The 18,686-nt window shown below is 55.9% G+C and overlaps 1 protein-coding gene and 1 long non-coding RNA gene across 3 annotated transcripts in view; one reads left to right on the top strand and one right to left on the bottom strand.

The window, feature by feature from the left end:
• The window catches only part of INSR (insulin receptor), a 47,094-nt gene that overhangs the window by 24,172 nt on the left and 4,236 nt on the right, over positions 1-18,686 (top strand). For both annotated transcript variants that reach the window (XM_081177604.1, XM_081177603.1), the window contains exons 3-15: positions 5,707-6,022; positions 8,194-8,342; positions 9,354-9,498; positions 10,432-10,646; positions 11,831-11,957; positions 13,128-13,366; positions 13,461-13,628; positions 14,334-14,538; positions 15,751-16,025; positions 16,560-16,699; positions 16,943-17,102; positions 17,766-17,865; positions 18,613-18,680. In XM_081177604.1, the coding sequence (XP_081033730.1) occupies positions 5,707-6,022; positions 8,194-8,342; positions 9,354-9,498; positions 10,432-10,646; positions 11,831-11,957; positions 13,128-13,366; positions 13,461-13,628; positions 14,334-14,538; positions 15,751-16,025; positions 16,560-16,699; positions 16,943-17,102; positions 17,766-17,865; positions 18,613-18,680 (2,307 nt within the window). The remainder of the gene's footprint in view (positions 1-5,706; positions 6,023-8,193; positions 8,343-9,353; positions 9,499-10,431; positions 10,647-11,830; positions 11,958-13,127; positions 13,367-13,460; positions 13,629-14,333; positions 14,539-15,750; positions 16,026-16,559; positions 16,700-16,942; positions 17,103-17,765; positions 17,866-18,612; positions 18,681-18,686) is intronic.
• Positions 3,704-18,686, bottom strand: part of LOC308577789 — a 166,552-nt gene continuing 151,569 nt past the window's right edge. Inside the window, exon 2 of the long non-coding RNA XR_014003688.1 lies at positions 3,704-4,508. This is a non-coding gene — a long non-coding RNA (uncharacterized lncRNA). The remainder of the gene's footprint in view (positions 4,509-18,686) is intronic.

The raw sequence follows: 18,686 nt of genomic DNA on the forward strand, positions 1-18,686 counted from the left end.
TGGGACCGGCAGCAAGCGGAAACCAAGGTACCTTTTGTATTCGGAAGCAGGATCACGCAGAAACCACCCCAGAGCCGTCACGGGCACAAGCGGCCGCAACAGGACTCGCGAGGAATAGGATGTCCGGTGGGCGAACGCCGCCTCTCTGGAACTGACATCACCGGAGTCCTGGTCAAAACAGTGCGGAACGATGGGGCTCTGGCTCTCTGTCCGCGCACGGCCCGGGGGTCACGTCTGCCCAGACACCACCTTCCTTCCTGCCCCGGGAAGCGCTTGCATCCTGGCTCTCGACCCGGGCGTGCAGAGGGCGGCAGACGCCAAGCAGAGCTGGGACCCCCCATCAGCTGTTTGCCGCCTTTAGGCGTCCCTTCTTTTCAAAATTATTTTTAGCGGGCAAGCGCTAGAGGCCAGGGCACGGCTTAACGAGGTTGTGGCGAAGATTGGGCAGATGTTTCCTCCTCTGGCGCCAGATTCCTGCTTCCCTGACTTCAAAGTCTGCCAGCCCTCTGTTCTTGCTGCTTCTGGTCCTGGTGGGTTCCAATGTGCTAGCCCCGAATCCTCTTTCCTCACTGCAGCCCCCCTGGCATTTTCACTGAGCCCTTCGCCAGCAGCTCCTTGAGGGAAGATGCTTTTGCAACTCCCTTCATTCTTACAAAGGTGTTCCCTCCCCACCCAAACCCCTTTGTGCAATTGCTTTGGGGAGGGATCCTGCTGCCTCGATTCAGCGCTGCTGCGTTTAAGGGGAAGGCGAGGAGTGCAGGGCTGGTGTTTTCCCTCTTGGGCTTGCATCATAACCGCCCTGGGTTTGCAAGCGGGGAAGCTGACACTTGCAGGAGCAGAAGGGCTTGTGCGTGGAGGGGGGACCAGAACGGGGGGGAGAAAGGCGTTCAGGGGAAACGGGGGGCTGAAAAGAAACTTGCTGCTTCTTGTTTGACTTCTAGCAGATGAATAAAAACAAAACATCTCAGAACAGCGGCGTCAGGTGGGCAGGGGCTGCACCCCTTTCTGAACAGGGGGTTGGACTAGATGTGTCTTGGGGTCCCTTCCACTTCTTGGAGCAGAGTTGGAGAGCGCCAAGGCGGTGGCAGGATCTGCTACTTCCCCCTCTTCCTCGGTCATGTCTTGTAGGATCTTGGCTCCCTCCCCACCCTGAATCCCTGCTGCTGCTGCCGGCCCGTGTAGACCGTATTGAGCCCAGTGGACAAAACTGGCTCTGGAGAAGGCAGCTTTCCTTCCTGCGCAAGAGAGAATCAGGGCTGCGTAGTTTCTCGAGGGAAATCTCTCTCTCTCTCTCTCTCTCGCATGCACATATACAAACACACCCACTCAAGTTTCACTCTTCAGATGGCCGGAGGGCCTGTTGCTTCCCTGCTATCAGATAAAAAAGATGAATGAGTTCAAGAAGAAGAAAACTGGTTTTTTGTGCTTGTTTTAAAGCGCGCGTTATTTATTTGTTGTCTTAAGCCGCTTCCTTGGCAGATAAATTTCACTGAGTGGGGTGTTGGTTTTTTGTGTGGGAGGGGAGATTCTTGTTTCGCTCTTTTAACTATTCATTTGTGCTTTTTAGCTTGTATATTTTTATCGAAGGGCGGCATGCGAGTCTAAGAGATGAAAACAAGTCGTGTGGAAAGGCAGGGAACTCCGTTAGCGTCGACCCGTAAGGAGCAGCTCGCGGTGTTTCCTCAAGGCAGCAAAAGGCAGCGTCTCGGATTCAGGGCTTCTTCGCCCGCTCACAGCAACACTTTAAATTTGGCCCGGTAGCATCTTGGCAGCCGGGGCGGATTCCTCAGCAGGCTTGTCACATGCTGCCGATAACCAGCTCCGGTCAGCAGCCCAGGCGTGCTGCGCCCCAGGCCCTGGCTTGCCCGGGGGGGGGGGGTGTCCCAGCCAGCGCTGGCTTCCCCCCTCAGCAGAATCCTCTTCCTCCTCTCCGTCGTCCCGCCGGTTCAGGACACAGACTAAGATGGAGATGTCTGCCGCTGGAAAGGCGCCTTGGGGATAGCGCCTGCTGTAGCTGAATGCCGGAAGGTTCAGGAAGGAGCTGTGTTCGCCTTTGGAACTGCCTCCCACAGGAGTTGGGGGAGGCCACTGCCATGTATTCCGAGGTCAAAACTGAGAGTTGCCTCCTGAGAACGGGATGCTGGGCTAAACGGGCCCTCTGCCTGCTCTTCTTAGGCGCTGAGAAGGCCAGAGTGGCAGCGTCTGCCTTATGCGCAAGGGGAAGGTGCTGCGAAGGGTGGGTTCTGCACCCCTCGAAAGGCCCGATTCTGACACGGCACGGAACCACCCTGCACCTGTTTCATATGGTGGGGCTATTTGGTGGCAGATGTGAGTTCAGTTCCCGTCAGCAGGACGCTGAGTCTGAGGAGCCTCGCACAAACACAAACCTCAAAGCCCAGGCGCGCCCTCCCTGCAGAGTTGTCTGCAGTTTTGCTGGTGGGGAGGGGAGCCCTCTCTTCTCCTCTCCGCCCCAGAACCATGATTTCTGCGTGTGCCAGGTCTCGATCAGGTCCCAACTTTGGCTCAGGAGTGGATCCGACACACCCGTATTCCAGTCGGCATTGGCCGTGCAGAAGGCGTGGGCTTCTTGGCACCCTCCGTTGTTCAGGACTGGCTTGCTTTCCTGCGCCCTGGGCTTTTCCAAAGCGGGTTGGACTAGATGACCCTGGGGGTCCCTTCCAACGCTACAGTTCCATGATCTATAAGTCAGCCCATCTGGCCCTGCGTTGCCTTCATGGACCGGCAGTCTCAAGTCTCAGTCTCTCTCTCTCTCTCTCTGGGTTTCTCACTTCAACCTGGGAACTTTTTCCGCAGTTGCCGTCTTAGCGAAGTGCGCAGGGTGGCTCCAAAAGAGGGATAGACAGTGGAGAGCGTGATCCTGGCAACGAGCGTGGTGCCTCCTGCTTGTTGGGCTCCATTCCTATGTTTTGTGGGGGCAGAGCTGCCTCTTTCTATGGTGAGAGGCAGGACACACCTTCAGAAGAGCCGTGGTTTAGTGGTTAGGGTACCTGCTCCGCATGCAGAAGGCCCATGGGGCATCTCTGGGGGGAAACCCCAGAGAACTGCTGCCAGTCAGTGCAGGCATTACTGAGAGCCTGACGGGTCGGGCCAAAGGGGGCCCATCCAGGCCAGTAGCCTAAATAAGAACGCTGACAATTTTATTGGGGTGCCATCCAGACACCCCAGCAGGATTCAAACACAAGAGCCCCTTCTCCTCCCGCTGTTTCCAGCAACCCAAGGGTCTATATGATTGGATATTCAATTTTGCCTTCAATCCAGCCTTTTTTCAGAGCAACGAGTAGTAGTAATATTATTATTTATACCCCTTCCCATCTGGTGGGGCCACTCTAGGCAGCTTCCAGCAACATTGAAAACATAATAAAACGCCAGAGCTTAAAAACTTCCTGATACAGCCCATCTGAACTTTATTTCTAAGGGAAGGATTTTGACTGGGGTGGGGGGGAGACACGCCTGATTCGAACGCGGAAGCTCAGTCACTGGTAGGGGGGAACCCCATCTAAAAACCCAGAGGGCTGCTGCTGCCAGTCCGTGCCAGCAGCCACGAGCCAGGCCTGGTAGAGACCCTCTTCCTGAAACCCTGGCCAGCCGCTGCCAGCCAGTGCCTGGCTCTATAGGGCAGCTCCCTCCTGGCATGCGTTTCCAGGCGACGCCATTCGCTAAGCTCCTCTTGTTTTGGCTTCGGTTGTCAGATCTGGCATGTTATTTATCGCGAGCCCCGATGCTGCAACGTGGCTTGCAACTTTTTCAGCGCTGGATCTCAGCCGGGGAAAGAGGCCGAAGGGGTTAAGGATCTGTTTGCTTTGTGCAGAGGCAGGGGAAATGTCTTGAATGACGGCCCCCTCCCTTCGCCACTCCAAGCAGCCAAGGCATTGGTTCAGGGAGGGGGCGGTTCTCCTGGGGGAGCCCTGTTTCCCGGCCTGGATTTCTCGGGATCGGCAGCCATGTGACATATCTAGAGATAGATGTTTATATATTTTTCTCCTCCTCCCCGTGGCCTGCGGTCTGGACTCACGCCAGGTCTTCTGGTTTGCTTTACTCCTGTTATGATTATTATTATTAAAATAATGGCAGGCAGGCAAAGAAACGAAAGGGAAATCGAGATTAGCTGCAACAACCGACAGTAAAGGAGTAACAGGATTTGCTGCAGTTGTAATGGTAATGTTCCGTGGCCTAGACTGACTCAATTAGGTATCGGAAAAGTATACTGAGAAATAACCTTGAACCTGAGAGGCAGGGTGGTGTAGTGGTTAGAGTGTTCTGACTAGGACCTGGGAGAGACCAGGGTTCGAATCCCCGCTCAGCCGTGCAGCTCCCTAGGTGACCTTGGCTGCCAGTCATTGCCTCTCAGCCGTGCCTACCTCGCAGGGAGGTGGTTGTGGGGATTAAATGAGGAGGGGAAGAACCAGGAACGTCGCCTTCAGCTCCTTGGAGGTGGGATATAAATGCAATACTTCGTTGTTTAGTGGTGTCCGCCTCTTTGTGACCCCCTGGACCAGAGCACGCCAGGCCCTCCTGTCTTCCACTGCCTCCCGCAGTTTGGTCAAACTCATGCTGGTAGCTTCCAGAACACTGTCCCACCATCTCGTCCTCTGTCATCCCCTTCTCCTTGTGCCCTCCATCTTTCCCAACATCAGGGTCTTTTCCAGGGAGTCTTCTCTTCTCATGAGGTGGCCAAAGTCTTGGAGCCTCTGCTTCAGGATCTGTCCTTCCAGTGAGCACTCAGGGCTGATTTCCTTCAGAATGGAGAGGCTGGATCTTCTTGCAGTCCATGGGACTCTCAAGAGTCTCCTCCAGCACCAGAATTCAAAAGCAATACTAAATGAATACTAAATCCAGACAGGACAGACAATGCGGGGGGGGGGGTGTCTGTGTCCCACATTTTGCATTTGAGAAGGGTTTTATGGGGTCGCCCCCTCCAAAAAACACATGGGTTGTTCTTCCTATGCGCAAGCGGCAACCAACTTGCTAGTTCACCCCCCCATGAGATCCTGTTGTGCAAGTGATCCCTTCCTTGGCTGGATCTTTCTCAGAATACAGGAGGGGGAAGAAGTAGAACAAAAAGCTGCAGCTCGGTGATTAGAACACCTGCTTTTGGGGGGTACAGCACAGGTACAGCACAGACGCACCCCAGCATCTCCAAGCAGGGCTGGGAAAGGCTGTTCAAAACTCTGATGGTCCGACTTGGGGCAAGGCAGCTTCCGTCATTCCCATTAAGCGAGCCCTTTATTCAGAATTGTGGAGAAAGGACCGTAGCTGTCGGCCGCTCCGGACTATTTCAAGCGACGGTAACTAGGGGAGCCACCTGCCGGAGGCCCTGTTCTGTGTGCAGGCCAGCCTAATGGGAAGCAGTTTGCCCCCCAAATTGGAGGACAGGTAATGGGGTGGGTGAGAGGGAGACGGAAGGGCAGAGATGTGGGCAGGCGTTGCTTTATAACAATAATTCTCTTATTTATACCCTGCCCATCTGGCTATGTTTCCCCAGCCACTCTGGGCGGCTTCCAGCACATCTCAAAGCACAAGGAAATGTGGAAAACTTCCCTTCAGATGTCTTCCGGAAGCTGTGTTTATCTCCTTGGCATCAGATGGCAGGGCGCCACCACCGAGAAGGCCCTCTGCGAGAGGCGGGGCTTGCGGGGCGTGTTCTCATCCCTCTCCATTTCTCTCTTTCTCCTCTGCTCCCCGCAGTCTGCCCTTCCGCCTGCAAGTCCCAGGGCTGTACCTCGGAGGGCATCTGCTGCCACGCAGAGTGCCTGGGCAGCTGCCTGGAGCCCGGCGACCCGGAGAAGTGCCTGGCCTGCCGCCACTTCAGCCTGGAGGGCAGGTGCGTGGAGAGGTGCCCCGCCGGGTCCTACCGCTACGCTGGGTGGCGCTGCGTCACCTTCGACTTCTGCCAGGAGCTGCACAACAAGTGCAAGGCCGCCCGCCAGTCGGACTGCCCCGTCATCCACAACGGAGAGTGCGCCCCCGGCTGCCCTTCCGGCTACACCATGAACTCCACCAAGTGAGTTGGCAACACGCACACACACCGGGGAGGGGGGCGGAGAAACCAAGGGGGGGGGCTCTTCTCATCGGCAACCATCCCCCCAATATCGGGGTCTTGCTTTGACTCCCTGTCCCAGTTGCAAGAGTCTGTGCAACTCACCGCTTTGTGGAAGTCGAGACGCCCTGAAACAGAGCAATAATAATAAGAATAAAAGTGATGATGATTTGGGGAAGAGAAAGAGGTCAGTGCAACGCAGAGTGAGCCTCCCAACCCGTTGAGGAAGAAGGCGATGAGGATTTAAAGCCCTTTTTCTGCTCGCTGCCGATCCCTGAGGGCTCTTGTGCTGTGGAGAGAGCTGGACACCCTAGTCTCAGAGATCCCCCCTTTTATTTCAGGGGCGTTTGAGCCCCCCCCCCACTCCCGCTGGGGGTCCTTGTCTGAAAAACGCCTCCCTACGGAACATTAACGTTTTGGAAACCATTCTGGAAAACGATTGAGAAATAGCGTCCAGCCTTAGAACGGCTGCTAAGATTTATAATTGGCTAAAAGACGGAGGTGAGGGGAGCTATGTCCTGATGGAGAGATAATTGGTCAGCAGGATCTCTGGTTAAACTCACCTGTTACGAAAGATCGCGCACAATGCAGCCCAGCAGGTTTGTGGGGAAATGGGCATTTTGGGTAAGGCTTTGGAAACACGTTCAGTGATCGTGCCCAATCTTAGGCGGCTGTCAACCTGCTGTGACAATATTTCTGTTCTTTATCTTTGGTTTATCTTGTTTATTAATGGAGGAAGGAACGGAAAATGGGGTCGAGGATGAAGCACCGAGCAATTTCATCATGTGAAAAGCGACGAAAGCGAATTTGCAGACTTAAAGCAGCGGGTTGCGCCCCTGCCCAGAGGAGACTCGTTGAAACGGGCCGATTCATTTCAGTGGGTCTCCTCTTAGCCCAGTGAGAAGAGTTAGAACCATTCCAGACCTCCGCTTCCTGAAAGAGGCAGGCCTTCAAGGAGCCTCTGTCTGATAATGCCATGGGAGGGAGTTTAATCCACACTTGATGTATGTTTGATATTTAAGATATCAACAGAGTTACTTGTCCATTTATCGGAGGCAGCTTAGGGTCACGGGGGTCTCTGAAATTTGCCCGCTGTGAGGACGGGGTGAGAGGCTGGGGGGGGGCTGCTGCCCCTCCAAATGCAAGGGGAGCACCCCTTTCTTGTCGCCCCATCTAGACCTATCTAGACCCCTATCTATCTAGAACCCATCTAGATCGGGGGGGGGGGATCTCTGCCTCCCTCTTCTTGGCAAACCAGCTTCCTGACGCTCTTGGGCAAAGCCAGGAGCCAGAGGAGGAGAGGAAATGGCCTGTTCTGATCATTCTTGGGAAAGGGCAGCTAATTGGCCTCTAATTGTAGCTGACGGCAGCAGCAGACCTTGTTCCTCCTGCACCGGATGAATGTTCTCAAAGCAGACGGCATTTTCTCCGAATGCTCTTTTCCCGAACCTCCTTGCTATGACGGGGTTGCGAAAGGGAGGGGGCAGGAAACAGGAAGCAGAATCTCGAAGGCAGCCCCCCCCCCGACCAGCAGGGTGCTTAAGGACCTTGCAGCGGAGACCCTTTCAGCCGTCCTGTTTTGCCTGAGCTCGATTTGCTTGCTGGGGAAGAGAGATTAGAACGAGGCTTCGTTCTGTGCCGCCCCACAGCCCCCAAGACACTGTCCTTGTCCCAAGCAACACATCGTAAACCTGTGGAACTCATTGCCACAGGAGGCGGCGATGGCTTTAATAGAGGACTGGACAGATTGCCGACAGCTGCTCTGCCTCCATGAATCCTAGTTGCATGAAACCACAGGAGGGGAGAAGACTCTTGTTTTCAGATTGCACTGGAGTGTTTGGGGGGGGCTGCCATTGTGAGAACAGTGCTGGGCTGGGCTGGGCTGGGCTGGCCACTGGCCTCACCCAGCCAGCTGTTCTGAGGTTCCTTTCCTCTCCCCTGTTGGGAATGTGGGTCTGCAGGCCCCACAGGGCCATCCGAGAGGCTGCGGGTGCGTCTCTGCGGCCTCTGCGCACAAGCCAAACTCCCAGAGCTTTCCTGAACACGCGCATCGGTTCTGGCGGCGGCGAGAAAAGCCCCGTGGCCGTTTGTAGCGCAAGAGGCATCTCCCTTTCCCCGCCGTGTCTTTTCTGCAGCCTGCTCTGCACCCCCTGCGAGGGGCTGTGCCCCAAAATCTGTGAGTTGCCCGTCAAGGAGAAGACCATTGACTCCGTGACGGCGGCCCAGGAGCTCCAGGGGTGTACCGTCGTCAACGGCAGCCTGACCATCAACATCCGCGGAGGAAGTGAGTTTTTGGGGGGGGCGGGATGTGGGGGGAGCCAGAGGGTCCTCTCTCTCTCTCTGCCCCACGCCAAGCTAGTCACCTGGAAGCTGGTTCTGCCCCACGGGTCTTTCTCTCTGGGACGCAAGGGCTTCCTGCTCCAGTCCAGAACCTCACGGCTTCAGCACTGGGGGAGCCTTTCCAGTGGAGGGCAGCATTCCCTTCTTCCGGGGGCCATGTGCCGATGTGGGGAGCGGAGAGGGCCAGAGGGAAAAGCCGGCAGAGCGACGGAGATGAGGGCTTGGTCCTGTTCTGGGCCTAAGGAGGTCACGGAGAAGCTGGAAGGTGCACAGAGGAGAGAATTGGAATCGTAGAATAGTGGCGTCGGAAGGGGCCCAGTGCAGGAATCCCAACTAGATCATACATATGGAATGATAGAGTTAGGGGTGTTTAGCCTGGGAAAGAGGAGACCGAGAGGAGATACGAGAGTCCTCTCCAAATATCTCGAGGGCTGCCCCGTGGAAGTGGGAGCAAGCTTGGTTTTCTGTTGCTCTGGAGGACCTGAACCGATGTCTTCCAAGAAAGGCCATTCCGACTAAAAGTTAGGGCAGAAAATTTCTTCGCACCACGCCAAGCTTTTTACCAATAAGAAATCCCTTTGGGGGGGGAACCCAGAACTAGGATCGGCCTCCATATCGCTTGAGGGCTCTCATTTTGAAAAGATGTCTATCCGTATTCTGCCAATGGGAAAAGAATTATTTTGATACTGGAATACACCCAAATGCTTCTTGAATCTTCCTGCCCCTTGGAGAACTTTCTGTGGACTCTTTTGGTCGCTAGTGGAATCTCCTTCCTTGGAGGCTTTGAAGCAGAGCTGGGGGGGGGGCGTCCTCCAGGGATTCTTCACCCGAGATCCCTGCATTGCCAAGGGGGTTGGGCTGGATGACCTTTGGGGGTCCCTTCCCACCCCGCAGTTCCGTGAGCCTGTGAAGCAGGAGGGCCAGTTTCTAGGCTTGCTCTGCATCCCCCCTGCAGGCAACATTGCAGCTGAGCTGGAGGCCAACCTGGGCTTGATTGAGGAGATCACGGGCTACTTGAAGATCCGACGCTCCTACGCCCTGGTCTCCCTCTCCTTCTTCCGGAAGCTCCACCTGATCCGAGGGGAGGCCCTGGAAGCCGGGTGAGTGGGGCCCCTGGGAAGGGGCAGCTAGGAGCAGGGCCCCGATCCTCGCTGGGTTGTGCACCTCCGCCCTGGCCTGCCTCGCAGGGGCGTTGTGGGTATCAAATGGGGGGACGGGACACGCACGCCAGCCTGAGCTCCCTGGAGGAAAAGGGGGGTTGGACATGTCCAAAAACAGATAGGGAACAAACGCTGGCGTCGCACTGTTTGCTTGGCAAGAAGCTGTAGCTCAGCTTCAGAGCTCTGTGCCCCAAATGACCAAAAGAATCAGAAATCAGGAAGACCAAAATTTAAATAAGGAATGGGGAATAATTCTAATTCTACCCCGCCCATCTGACTGGGTTTCCCCAGCCACTCTTAAAGTAAACAGTTGTATCTGAAAGACCATTGTAAACCGTTAAAATCATTAGTAGGATTGGAATAACACTTGTAGTTTAAGGGTGAATTTTGGACGCAGCGGAGAGGTAAAAGATTTGGATTATCATAAAAGATGCAGGAGGAAATGATTAACAATAGGACCCACAGAGGGGGGGGGGAGTGCAAGAGATTCCTTGGAATCTTGTTTTTATGTTGCATGTTGGGAGATGTGGCTGTAAAGTTTTAATCTGAAAAACCGAATAAATAAATTTCTAAAGGAAAAAGAGAGAGGAGTCTGGCTGGAGAAGAAGAGAGAGGAGTCTGGCTTCCTCTGCTGCTGCAACCAGGAGAGGGATGAAGAGGGCAGAGCAAAGGCAGTCGAGGCGGAGAAAGAAGTCTCAGATTGCTTGGGAAGGACACAAGATTTAGGCAGCTGTGGGAAGGCAGGGGCCTTTTTTCTTTGAAGGAAGAGTTCCCTTTCTTGCTGAGCCCGCTCCCCCCCTTGGCCAAGGGGCACCTCTCTCTCCTCCCCCCCCCCCGGCCGTATTCACCTTGCTCTTTCCCCCTCCCCGCCAGGAACTATTCCTTCTACGCCTTGGACAACCAGAACCTGCGCCAGCTGTGGGACTGGAGCAAGCACAACCTCACCATCGCCCGCGGGAAGCTCTTCTTCCACTACAACCCCAAGCTCTGCCTGTCCGAGATCGACAAGATGGAGGAGATCTCGGGGGCCAAGGGGCGCCAGGAGAAGAACGACATCGCCCTCAAGACCAACGGCGACCAGGCCTCTTGTAAGCGGGGCGGCCGAGGGGTGGGCCCTGCGCTTTTGCACGCACAACGGTCCCAGGTTCGAATCGTGGCACTTTTCCCCGGGCACTCCTGCCTGAAACCCCGGAGGACTGCTGCCAGCCTGAGCAGGAGATAGGGAGCTAGATGCTTCAGAGGGAGAGGTAGCAGGCAGCTTCCGATTGCCCTGCTTGAATCACTTCTTCATCTAGAACCTTGAGGACTGGAGTCTTGGCTTCTTCTTTGGAGTAGCTCGCAGGAAAGGGCTGTGTCTCAGCGGCCAAGTAGCGGGTCTCAGGTTCTCCCCACAGGTCCTGGAGAGCTGCTGCTGCTGCTGCTGCCAGTCAGTGTGGACAGCAGTGAGGTAGAAGAGCTCTGTAGAAGGGCATTTCAGAAGAGCCTGGCAGGATCAGGCCAGAGGAAGGACCCCAAGCCGGACCCAAGGGCTGCTGGCTTCCTGAGACCAGAAGGGCTGCCCTTCAAGCTCCTGGGCCTGAGCTTAATTATATTAATAATAAAGACCCCCTTAAGCCTGCCCTACGCCACTTGGAGGTGGGGTCGAACCCTGTACACACCCAATACCCTCCCTCCGCTCTCCCAGAGGAGCGCTTCCAGGGTTGTCTTCCGGCCCTCTTTCCCTCCTGGCCGGCGCCTCCTCTCTGTGTACCATCTATATGTTTGCTCAGTCTCGGCTCCCTCCCTCCTGGAGCGCCTGCCAGGCTGGCAGAACGCAGGGCAGCTTCTCCTCCCAGGGGCCTCCCTTGGCACCGACAGCCTCCAGGAGAGAGAGAGGGGGGAGAAAGAGAATGAAAAGGAGAGAATGAGGGAGAGGGAGGGAGAGAGGAAGAAAGAGAGAGAGAGGGGGAGGAAGAGGAGAAAGAGGGAGAGAAGGAGGAAGAGGGATAGGAAGAGAGAGAGGAGAGAAAAGGAGAGGGAGAGAGGAAGAAAGAGAACGAAAAGGACAGGGAAAGAGAAAGAAGGAGAGAAGGAGAGAGAAGGAGGAAGAGGAGAGAGAGAAAGGGAGAGGGGGGGAGCGTGCTCTTGGACTGGGGTTCCGCTTAAGGGCCTCCCACGTGGTTGGTGGTTCACAACATAAAGTGACACGATCAAAATGAATGACCTGAGCCCCCCGGTGGGTCCTTGGCCACGCTCTCCCGTCTCCAACACGCCTTTTCCGTCCTTCCTGCAGGCGAGAGCGAAGTGCTCAAGTTCTCCTACATCAAAACCACCTGCGACAAGATCATGGTCAAGTGGGAGCCTTACTGGCCGCTGGACTTCCGCGACCTCCTGGGCTTCATGCTCTTGTATAGGGAAGCGTGAGTAAAGTGGGGCGGGGAGCTCCTTTCTGCACTTTGGGTCTTGGGGAGAGAGGGGGGTTCTTTGGCTGGGTTGCCGGGGGTTGGACTAGATGGCCCTGGGGGGGTCCTTTCCAACCCTTCAATTCCAGGATTCTACAACACACACACCCAGCTTGATCAGAGAGAGTTACAGCACCTGCTGTGGCTGCAGAGACCCATGCGGGAGAGACATGTTTCGTTGCAGCCGGGGAAGAGGAAGAGGATGGTCCAGTCTAGGAATAAAAGGGGACACGGGTGGCACTGTGGGTTAAACCACAGAGCCTGGGACTTGCCGATCAGAAGGTCGGCAGTTCGAATCCCCGCAACAGGGTGAGCTCCCGTTGCTCGGTCCCTGATCCTGCCCACCTAGCAGTTTGAAAGCATGCCAGTGCAAGTAGCTAAATAGGTACCGCTCCGGTAGGAAGGCAAACGACATTTCCGTGCGCTGCTCTGGTTCGCCAGAAGCGGCTTAGTCATGCTGGCCACGTGACCCACATGACGCCGGCTCCCTCGGCCAATAAAGCAAGATGAGCGCCGCAATCCCAGAGTCGGTCACGACTGGACCTAATGGTCAAAGGTCCCTTCACCTTAGTCCAAACTAAATGTGAACACGCTCTCTTCTATACCCTAAAAGTCAACTGAAGAAAGAGACTGTATTTTCCCAATCCTCGCCCAAGAAGGATTTTAAAAGGGCTGGGCATTATTTGAAGGAGTGGCGCAGAGCGATTTCATTTGAACCCACAAGATCCCCGGCGAATCGCTAAGAACGTGCATTATTTAAGTTGAAAGGCTTCTCTGCAAAATAACTTAGGATGAGGTGTCCTCCTATTCCTCCTTTGTCTCGGGCGATGCAGAGTTTGGAGGGCTGCCCCCTAAAATGAAGTTGTCCAGTAGATTCTGCCATTTCTGTGGCTGGGATTGAAGGGTCGGTAGAGGCAGCGCTTGAAATAAAAGCCAGAACGTGGGAAGAGCAGCCGCAGCTCAACCGGCTCAGTTTCCAAAAATTTCCGTGACCTTAATTCATTTCTGCAACAGGCTTTCCCAACCTTTTGCCGTTTTCACATCTCTCCACCAAAGCGTAATTCCCTCTGCAGGTGGGTCTTTCTGAAATAAAAGCCCCTTTTGGCCTTTTCTTCCCCCCCCCCCCAGCCCCTTCCGGAACGTGACGGAGTTTGACGGGCAGGACGTCTGCGGCGCCAACAGCTGGACGGTGATGGATGTTGAGCCGCCTCCCCGCAACAGCGACACCAAGCCGGGGCACCTTCTGCGCGGCCTCAAGCCCTGGACGCAGTACGCCATCTTCGTGAAGACCCTGATCACCCACTCGGACGAGCGCAAGTCCTACGGGGCCAAGAGCGAGATCATCTACGTCCAGACCAACGCCTCGGGTGAGAGGCTGTCCACGGTTGGAAGCGGAGGGCTGGGGTGAGAGGGGGGATTGCCCTGGGGTGACCTTTTGTCTCTCTCCTCTGCCCCCCGCAGTGCCCACCGTCCCCCTGGACCCCATCTCGGTGTCCAACTGCTCGTCGCAGATCTTCCTGAAGTGGAAGCCGCCCTCCGACCCCAACGGGAACATCACGCACTACAAGGTCTCCTGGGAAAAGCAGCCCGAGGACAGTGAGCTCTACGAACTGGACTACTGCCTGAAGGGTGAGCTGCTGGCACCGCCCTGCCCGCCCTCCCGCCTGGGTCCCACCTAGTGCCACAGAGCTCAGGGAGCGGAGGTGGGGTGACAATGAGGGAGAAGATGGGGAAGAGGCGGTGTTGGAAACCGGAGAGGGAACAGGGCTCTGTGAGCGGGGAGAGTCGGTGGCAGAGAGCAGTCTAGGCGCAGAAGCTGAGGCTGGAGAGGAGGGAAGCCAAGAGGCAGAGATGAAGTCACAGGGGTCTCCCCCTCCTGCTGCAACTGGCTCCCCTCTTCGCTGGTCTCCCAGGGCCAGAAGAAAAATTTAAAAAGGGTGGCGCAGCGAGAGGCAAGACGATGGCGCCTTAGACTGCTGGGGAAGGAGGAGCCTTCGAGAGCAGTGGGAAGGCAGACACTTTCCGACCCCGCAAGTGCCTCCTTGGGGCAAGACCCGCTGCTTGGGTTTCCTTGAAACCCCAGGGTGGGCCTTGGGTGGGGGAATTTCCCCCAGATAAAACTCCTGCCCCCTCTTCTCTTTTCCGGAGTGTTGTTGCTGCTGCTTATCACGAGTTAGAAAAGGAATATATCTATCTAAAGAAAAAGGTTCTCCATGGCTGCGACAGAGGGAGTGGGGGGGGGGACTGTCCAGAGTCTGCCTGGTGCCCTGGGACACCGTCTCCATGGCTCCCCCGTTGCCTTTCCTTGGCCTCACAACCTCCCCCCCCCCGCAGGCTTGAAGCTCCCCTCTCGGACGTGGTCCCCCCCGCTGGAGTCGGAGGACTCCCCCCACAAGCCGAACGACAGCAACAGCGAGGAGCCCAGCCTGGAGTGCTGCCCCTGCCCCAAGACCGAGTCGCAGATCATGAAGGAGACCGAGGAGTCCGCCTTCCGGAAGGTCTTTGAGAACTACCTCCACGACATCGTCTTTGTCCCCAAGTAAGAGGCCGAGCGCGGATCCTCACCCCCCCCCCTTATGGCTCAGGTGTGGGAGCAGGAAGCGCAAGTGGAAGAAGAGCCTGCTGCTGCTGCCAGCCAGTACAGGCAATGCTGGGTTAAATGGACCTGCTGCTGCCAACCAGTGCAGGCAGTGCTGGGTTAAATGGCTCTGTAGGCCTGTGTCAGGTCAGACCCAAGAGGATAATAACCGCGCTTAACCTGCTGCGGCTCAGTGGTTAGAGCCCCTGTGTAGCACGCAGACGGGCGCGGGTTCAACCCCCGGTGGCGTCTCCCTGAGAGCCACTGCTGCCAGTCTGTGCAGGCAGTATTGAACCCAAAGGAAGGTGTTTGTTTGTGCCCTTGGATCTTTGGGCAGAGGAAAGTGTGGGGTGCGTGACGGAGCTTGTGAACCCTGCCCTGCTGCGGAAGGGGGCACAGTCCAGCCGGGCGCTTGTGCTGCTCACAACCCCAGGATTAATGAGTAATCCCGCCGGAAAGGGAGCCAGGCCCTGCAGCCTCTCTTTGCTCCCGGAGCCCCTTCCTGGGAACGTTTTGAAACCCAGAGCCTGAGCCGAGGCTGCCGGCGGATCCATTTCTGCCCGTGCGTTTGCAAGACGAGGCCACGCACCAAAGGGGTCACACATCCCTCGACCAAACGCGAGGAGCCGATTGTGAATCGGAAACAAAGATGCAGTATCGAGCGGCGTATTTGCAGCAGATAATTAAGCAAGTGAAAGGAATTTGCATATGCGGAAGAATATTTTAAAAATAAATTTAAGGAACCACAGAGAGAGGGAGAAGGAAGTCAAGTTCTGAAATGTTAAATTGATGGTAAAACGAATGAAAACGTATACATTTGAAAAGTATAAATAAAAAGCAAAAAAGAATGTAATATTGAGCAGGGATGGTGGGGGGGGAAGGGGACGCATCCAGGACGGAGAGCGGGAAGTCAACTTTGGGGGGAAATTGTAAGGAAAAAAAGGAAAACCAATCAAGATGAATGGGCAAAGTCTGAGCTCAGGGAGCTAAGAACTCTCTTTTAAAAGTGGGGGGACCCCCGGAAGGGCCAAAGCAAAGCCCCTCTCCCCCAGCGCCCACTTCTGCCCCAAAGGGAATCCTGAATGGACAACTCCAGTTTGTTTCTGAGCCGCCCAGCCGCCTGCTTTCGGAATCGGGGCTCCAACCGACGCCTCTCTCCCCCCTTCTCCGCAGGCCGTCGGTGACGCGGCGCAGGAGAGACCTGGGCGCCCCGGCCAACAGCACCACCCCGTCCCCGACGCTGCCGGCCTTTGGGAACGGCTCCACGGCGGCCCCCGCCAGCCCCCCGGAGCCCAAGCCCTTCTCCAAGGTGGTCTTCAAGGAGTCCATCGTCATCTCCAACCTGCAGCACTTCACGGGCTACCGCATCAAGATCCAGGCCTGCAACCACGAGGTGCCCCAGGAGTGCAGCAGCGAGGCCTATGTCAGTGCCAGGACCATGCCGGAAGGTGAGCAGGGAGGCGCCTGGCCAGGCCCGTTTTACGGGTCGCGCGGTGCGTGCGGAGTGCCCTCGTCTTCCTCACTTTCCATCTTGAGGGGCTCACGGTGGTGGCACACGCAGATCGCCCCCCCCCCCCATTTTATCCTTTCAACAATCCTGCGAGGTCACTCAGCGTCCTGAGTGGGGATTCGAACCCTGGTCTCTCCCAGGTCTGACACTCCGACCACTACACTGCGCTGGCTCTCCATACGGAGAAGCTTTTGAATATTTCTTGTTTTATTGTGTTTTTATATACATGCTGGAAACCCAGCCGGATGGGCAGGGTGCAAATAATATTATTATTATTATTACCATTATTTCTCCCTCTGAGATTCTCTCTTTCCCTCATTTTCTGTCCTTCCAACAACCCTGTGAAGTCAGCTTGGCTGTTTGAGCTTCGTGACGGAGCGGGGCTTTGAACCCGGGTCTCCTAACCGCTGGCTCTTGCGTCGGTTGTCCCAATTCACACTGAGCAAGCCTTTTCTCCTGGTTGTGTTCCCAGCGAAAGCCGACGATATTGTGGGGCCCGTGACCCACGAACTGGACAAGAACGTGGTCCACCTGCGCTGGCAGGAGCCGAAGGAGCCCAACGGGCTGATCATCCTTTACGAGGTGAACTACGGCCGCCTCGGAGATTCGGAGGTGAGAACCCCTTTCTTCCCCTCTCTCCCTTTTCTGGCTTTCCGCCCCAGAGGATGCGCATGCGATATGCCGTTCTTCACCTTCCCCGACTGCTGGTAGCCGCTTGCGCTGCAGCATGGTCAGGAAAGCGCCATTTCACCCCTCAGCGCTGTGATCCACCCAGGGCTGTGCAAGCCGCTGCTCTGAAGGATGTGGGGTGGGGGGCGCCGGGAGACCCCCACTGAGCATGCCGTCTCCCCACAGGAGCAGCGCTACTGCCTCTCTCGCCTGAAGTTCGCCACTCAGCAGGGCTGCAAGCTGACGGGGCTGCAGACAGGCAACTACAGCGTCCGGGTGCGAGCCACATCCCTGGCGGGGAACGGCTCCTGGACAGAGCCCATCTACTTCTACGTCTATGACTATTGTAAGATCCGGGGGGGGCAGGGGGGCACGGAGGAGCTGGGCTCCCACAACCACCCACCCAGGGGCCACGGTTTGTGGGCGGGCGGGCGGGCAGTCATGCGACTGTAGATTAGGGCTTTCCAGACTGGGCTGCTTTGGGACTACGATTCCCATCATCCCTGGCCAGTCCTGGGATGATGCGAGTTGTAGTCCAAAAGCAGCTGGAGGCCTGAGTTTGGGAAACCCTGATGTGGGTGTTTCATACTGTGTGTGTGTGTGTGTGTGTGTGTGCGTACATACCGGTTTTAGCTATTTACATCGATAAAGCATTCATAAATCCATCAAATATATCAAAGCGGTTTGCAGCGACAGAGCCACATAGAAAAGCCGCGATCGGGGACCAACCGGCTGTGGTGGAATGATGAACCGTAAATTGCCCACAGAGGGAGAGTTTTTGGCGGGCGTTTGGGAGTTTGAACAGCAGGCGCTTGCTGCAGGATCTCTAGTGGCAGAGGGTTCCTCAGGATGCCATGAAAGCAGGACTTGCTTGTTGCTGTCAGAGGAGCGAGGTTGTGTGCCCTTTTATGGGGAGTGAGAGAGAGGGGCAGGGCACAAGTTGCTTGGGGAGAGGTGAGTTCTTTTTAACCCAACCTGACCTGGTCCCCCCCTCTCCCCCCCACTGCAGTTCCCCCCAACAATAACCTGGTGAGCATCATCGTCCCCATCATCTTCGCCGTCTTCTTCCTGGGGGTCATCGGAGGTGCCTACATCTTCATCAAGAAAAGGTGGGGCTGCCCCTCGTTTGCAGATTCCCTCCCCATAGACTCCGGACTTCTTGCGGCGGGGAAGAGGGGGGAGCTGTCAGGTGCTTGCGGCCACAACCAAGGGCACCGCCTTCCCCTCCCGATCCGCGTATAGCTTTCCCCACTGCGACTGGTGGGGCGGCACCTTCTTCTCCCTCACGGACCGGGCAGCAACATTTCCCACCCCCCAAAAAATGGGTTTTAGCTGTTCTTGTTTTATCTGTTAGACGCCTTGAGTCCCTGGTAGAGGAAAAAGCGAGGTATCAATTAACTTATTCTTCTTCGTCTTCTTATAATAAGAAGCATTCCATAGGCTGGGGGTGGGGGGGGTCACATGCCCTCACCTGCCTGGTTTTTCTTTCTCTTTTCAAGGCTTTATTATGAAGCAAAGAATCCCATAAGAAATACGAGACTGTTGGCCCTGGGTTTTCTTCTTTCTTTCTTTCTTTCTTTCTTTCTTTCTTTCTTTCTTTCTTTCTTTCTTTCCCTTCCTTCCTTTCCTGTCCCCTGGTTTTGCTTGAGCATGTCCCGTTAAGTGCCAGAAAACACACACACACACTGTCCTGAGGACTAGAAACCTCCTTGTGCCTTTAGGCGATTGCTCGAGTCCTTTCGGATTACGCAGGCCCCTCCGTGCCCAGGCACGCCCCTCCCACACGCACAGCCATTGCTGTTTTTGGGATCCCCGATGGGTGACAGGCGCCTCTCCTGTGCTTGCTTCCCCCCCAGGCAAAAGGAAGGACCGACGGGGCCGCTTTACGCCTCCTCCAACCCAGAGTATCTCAGCGCCAACGATGGTGAGT

This window comes from Podarcis bocagei (genome assembly GCF_964188305.1).
Source record: "Podarcis bocagei genome assembly, chromosome: 18".
NCBI lineage: Eukaryota > Metazoa > Chordata > Lepidosauria > Squamata > Lacertidae > Podarcis > Podarcis bocagei.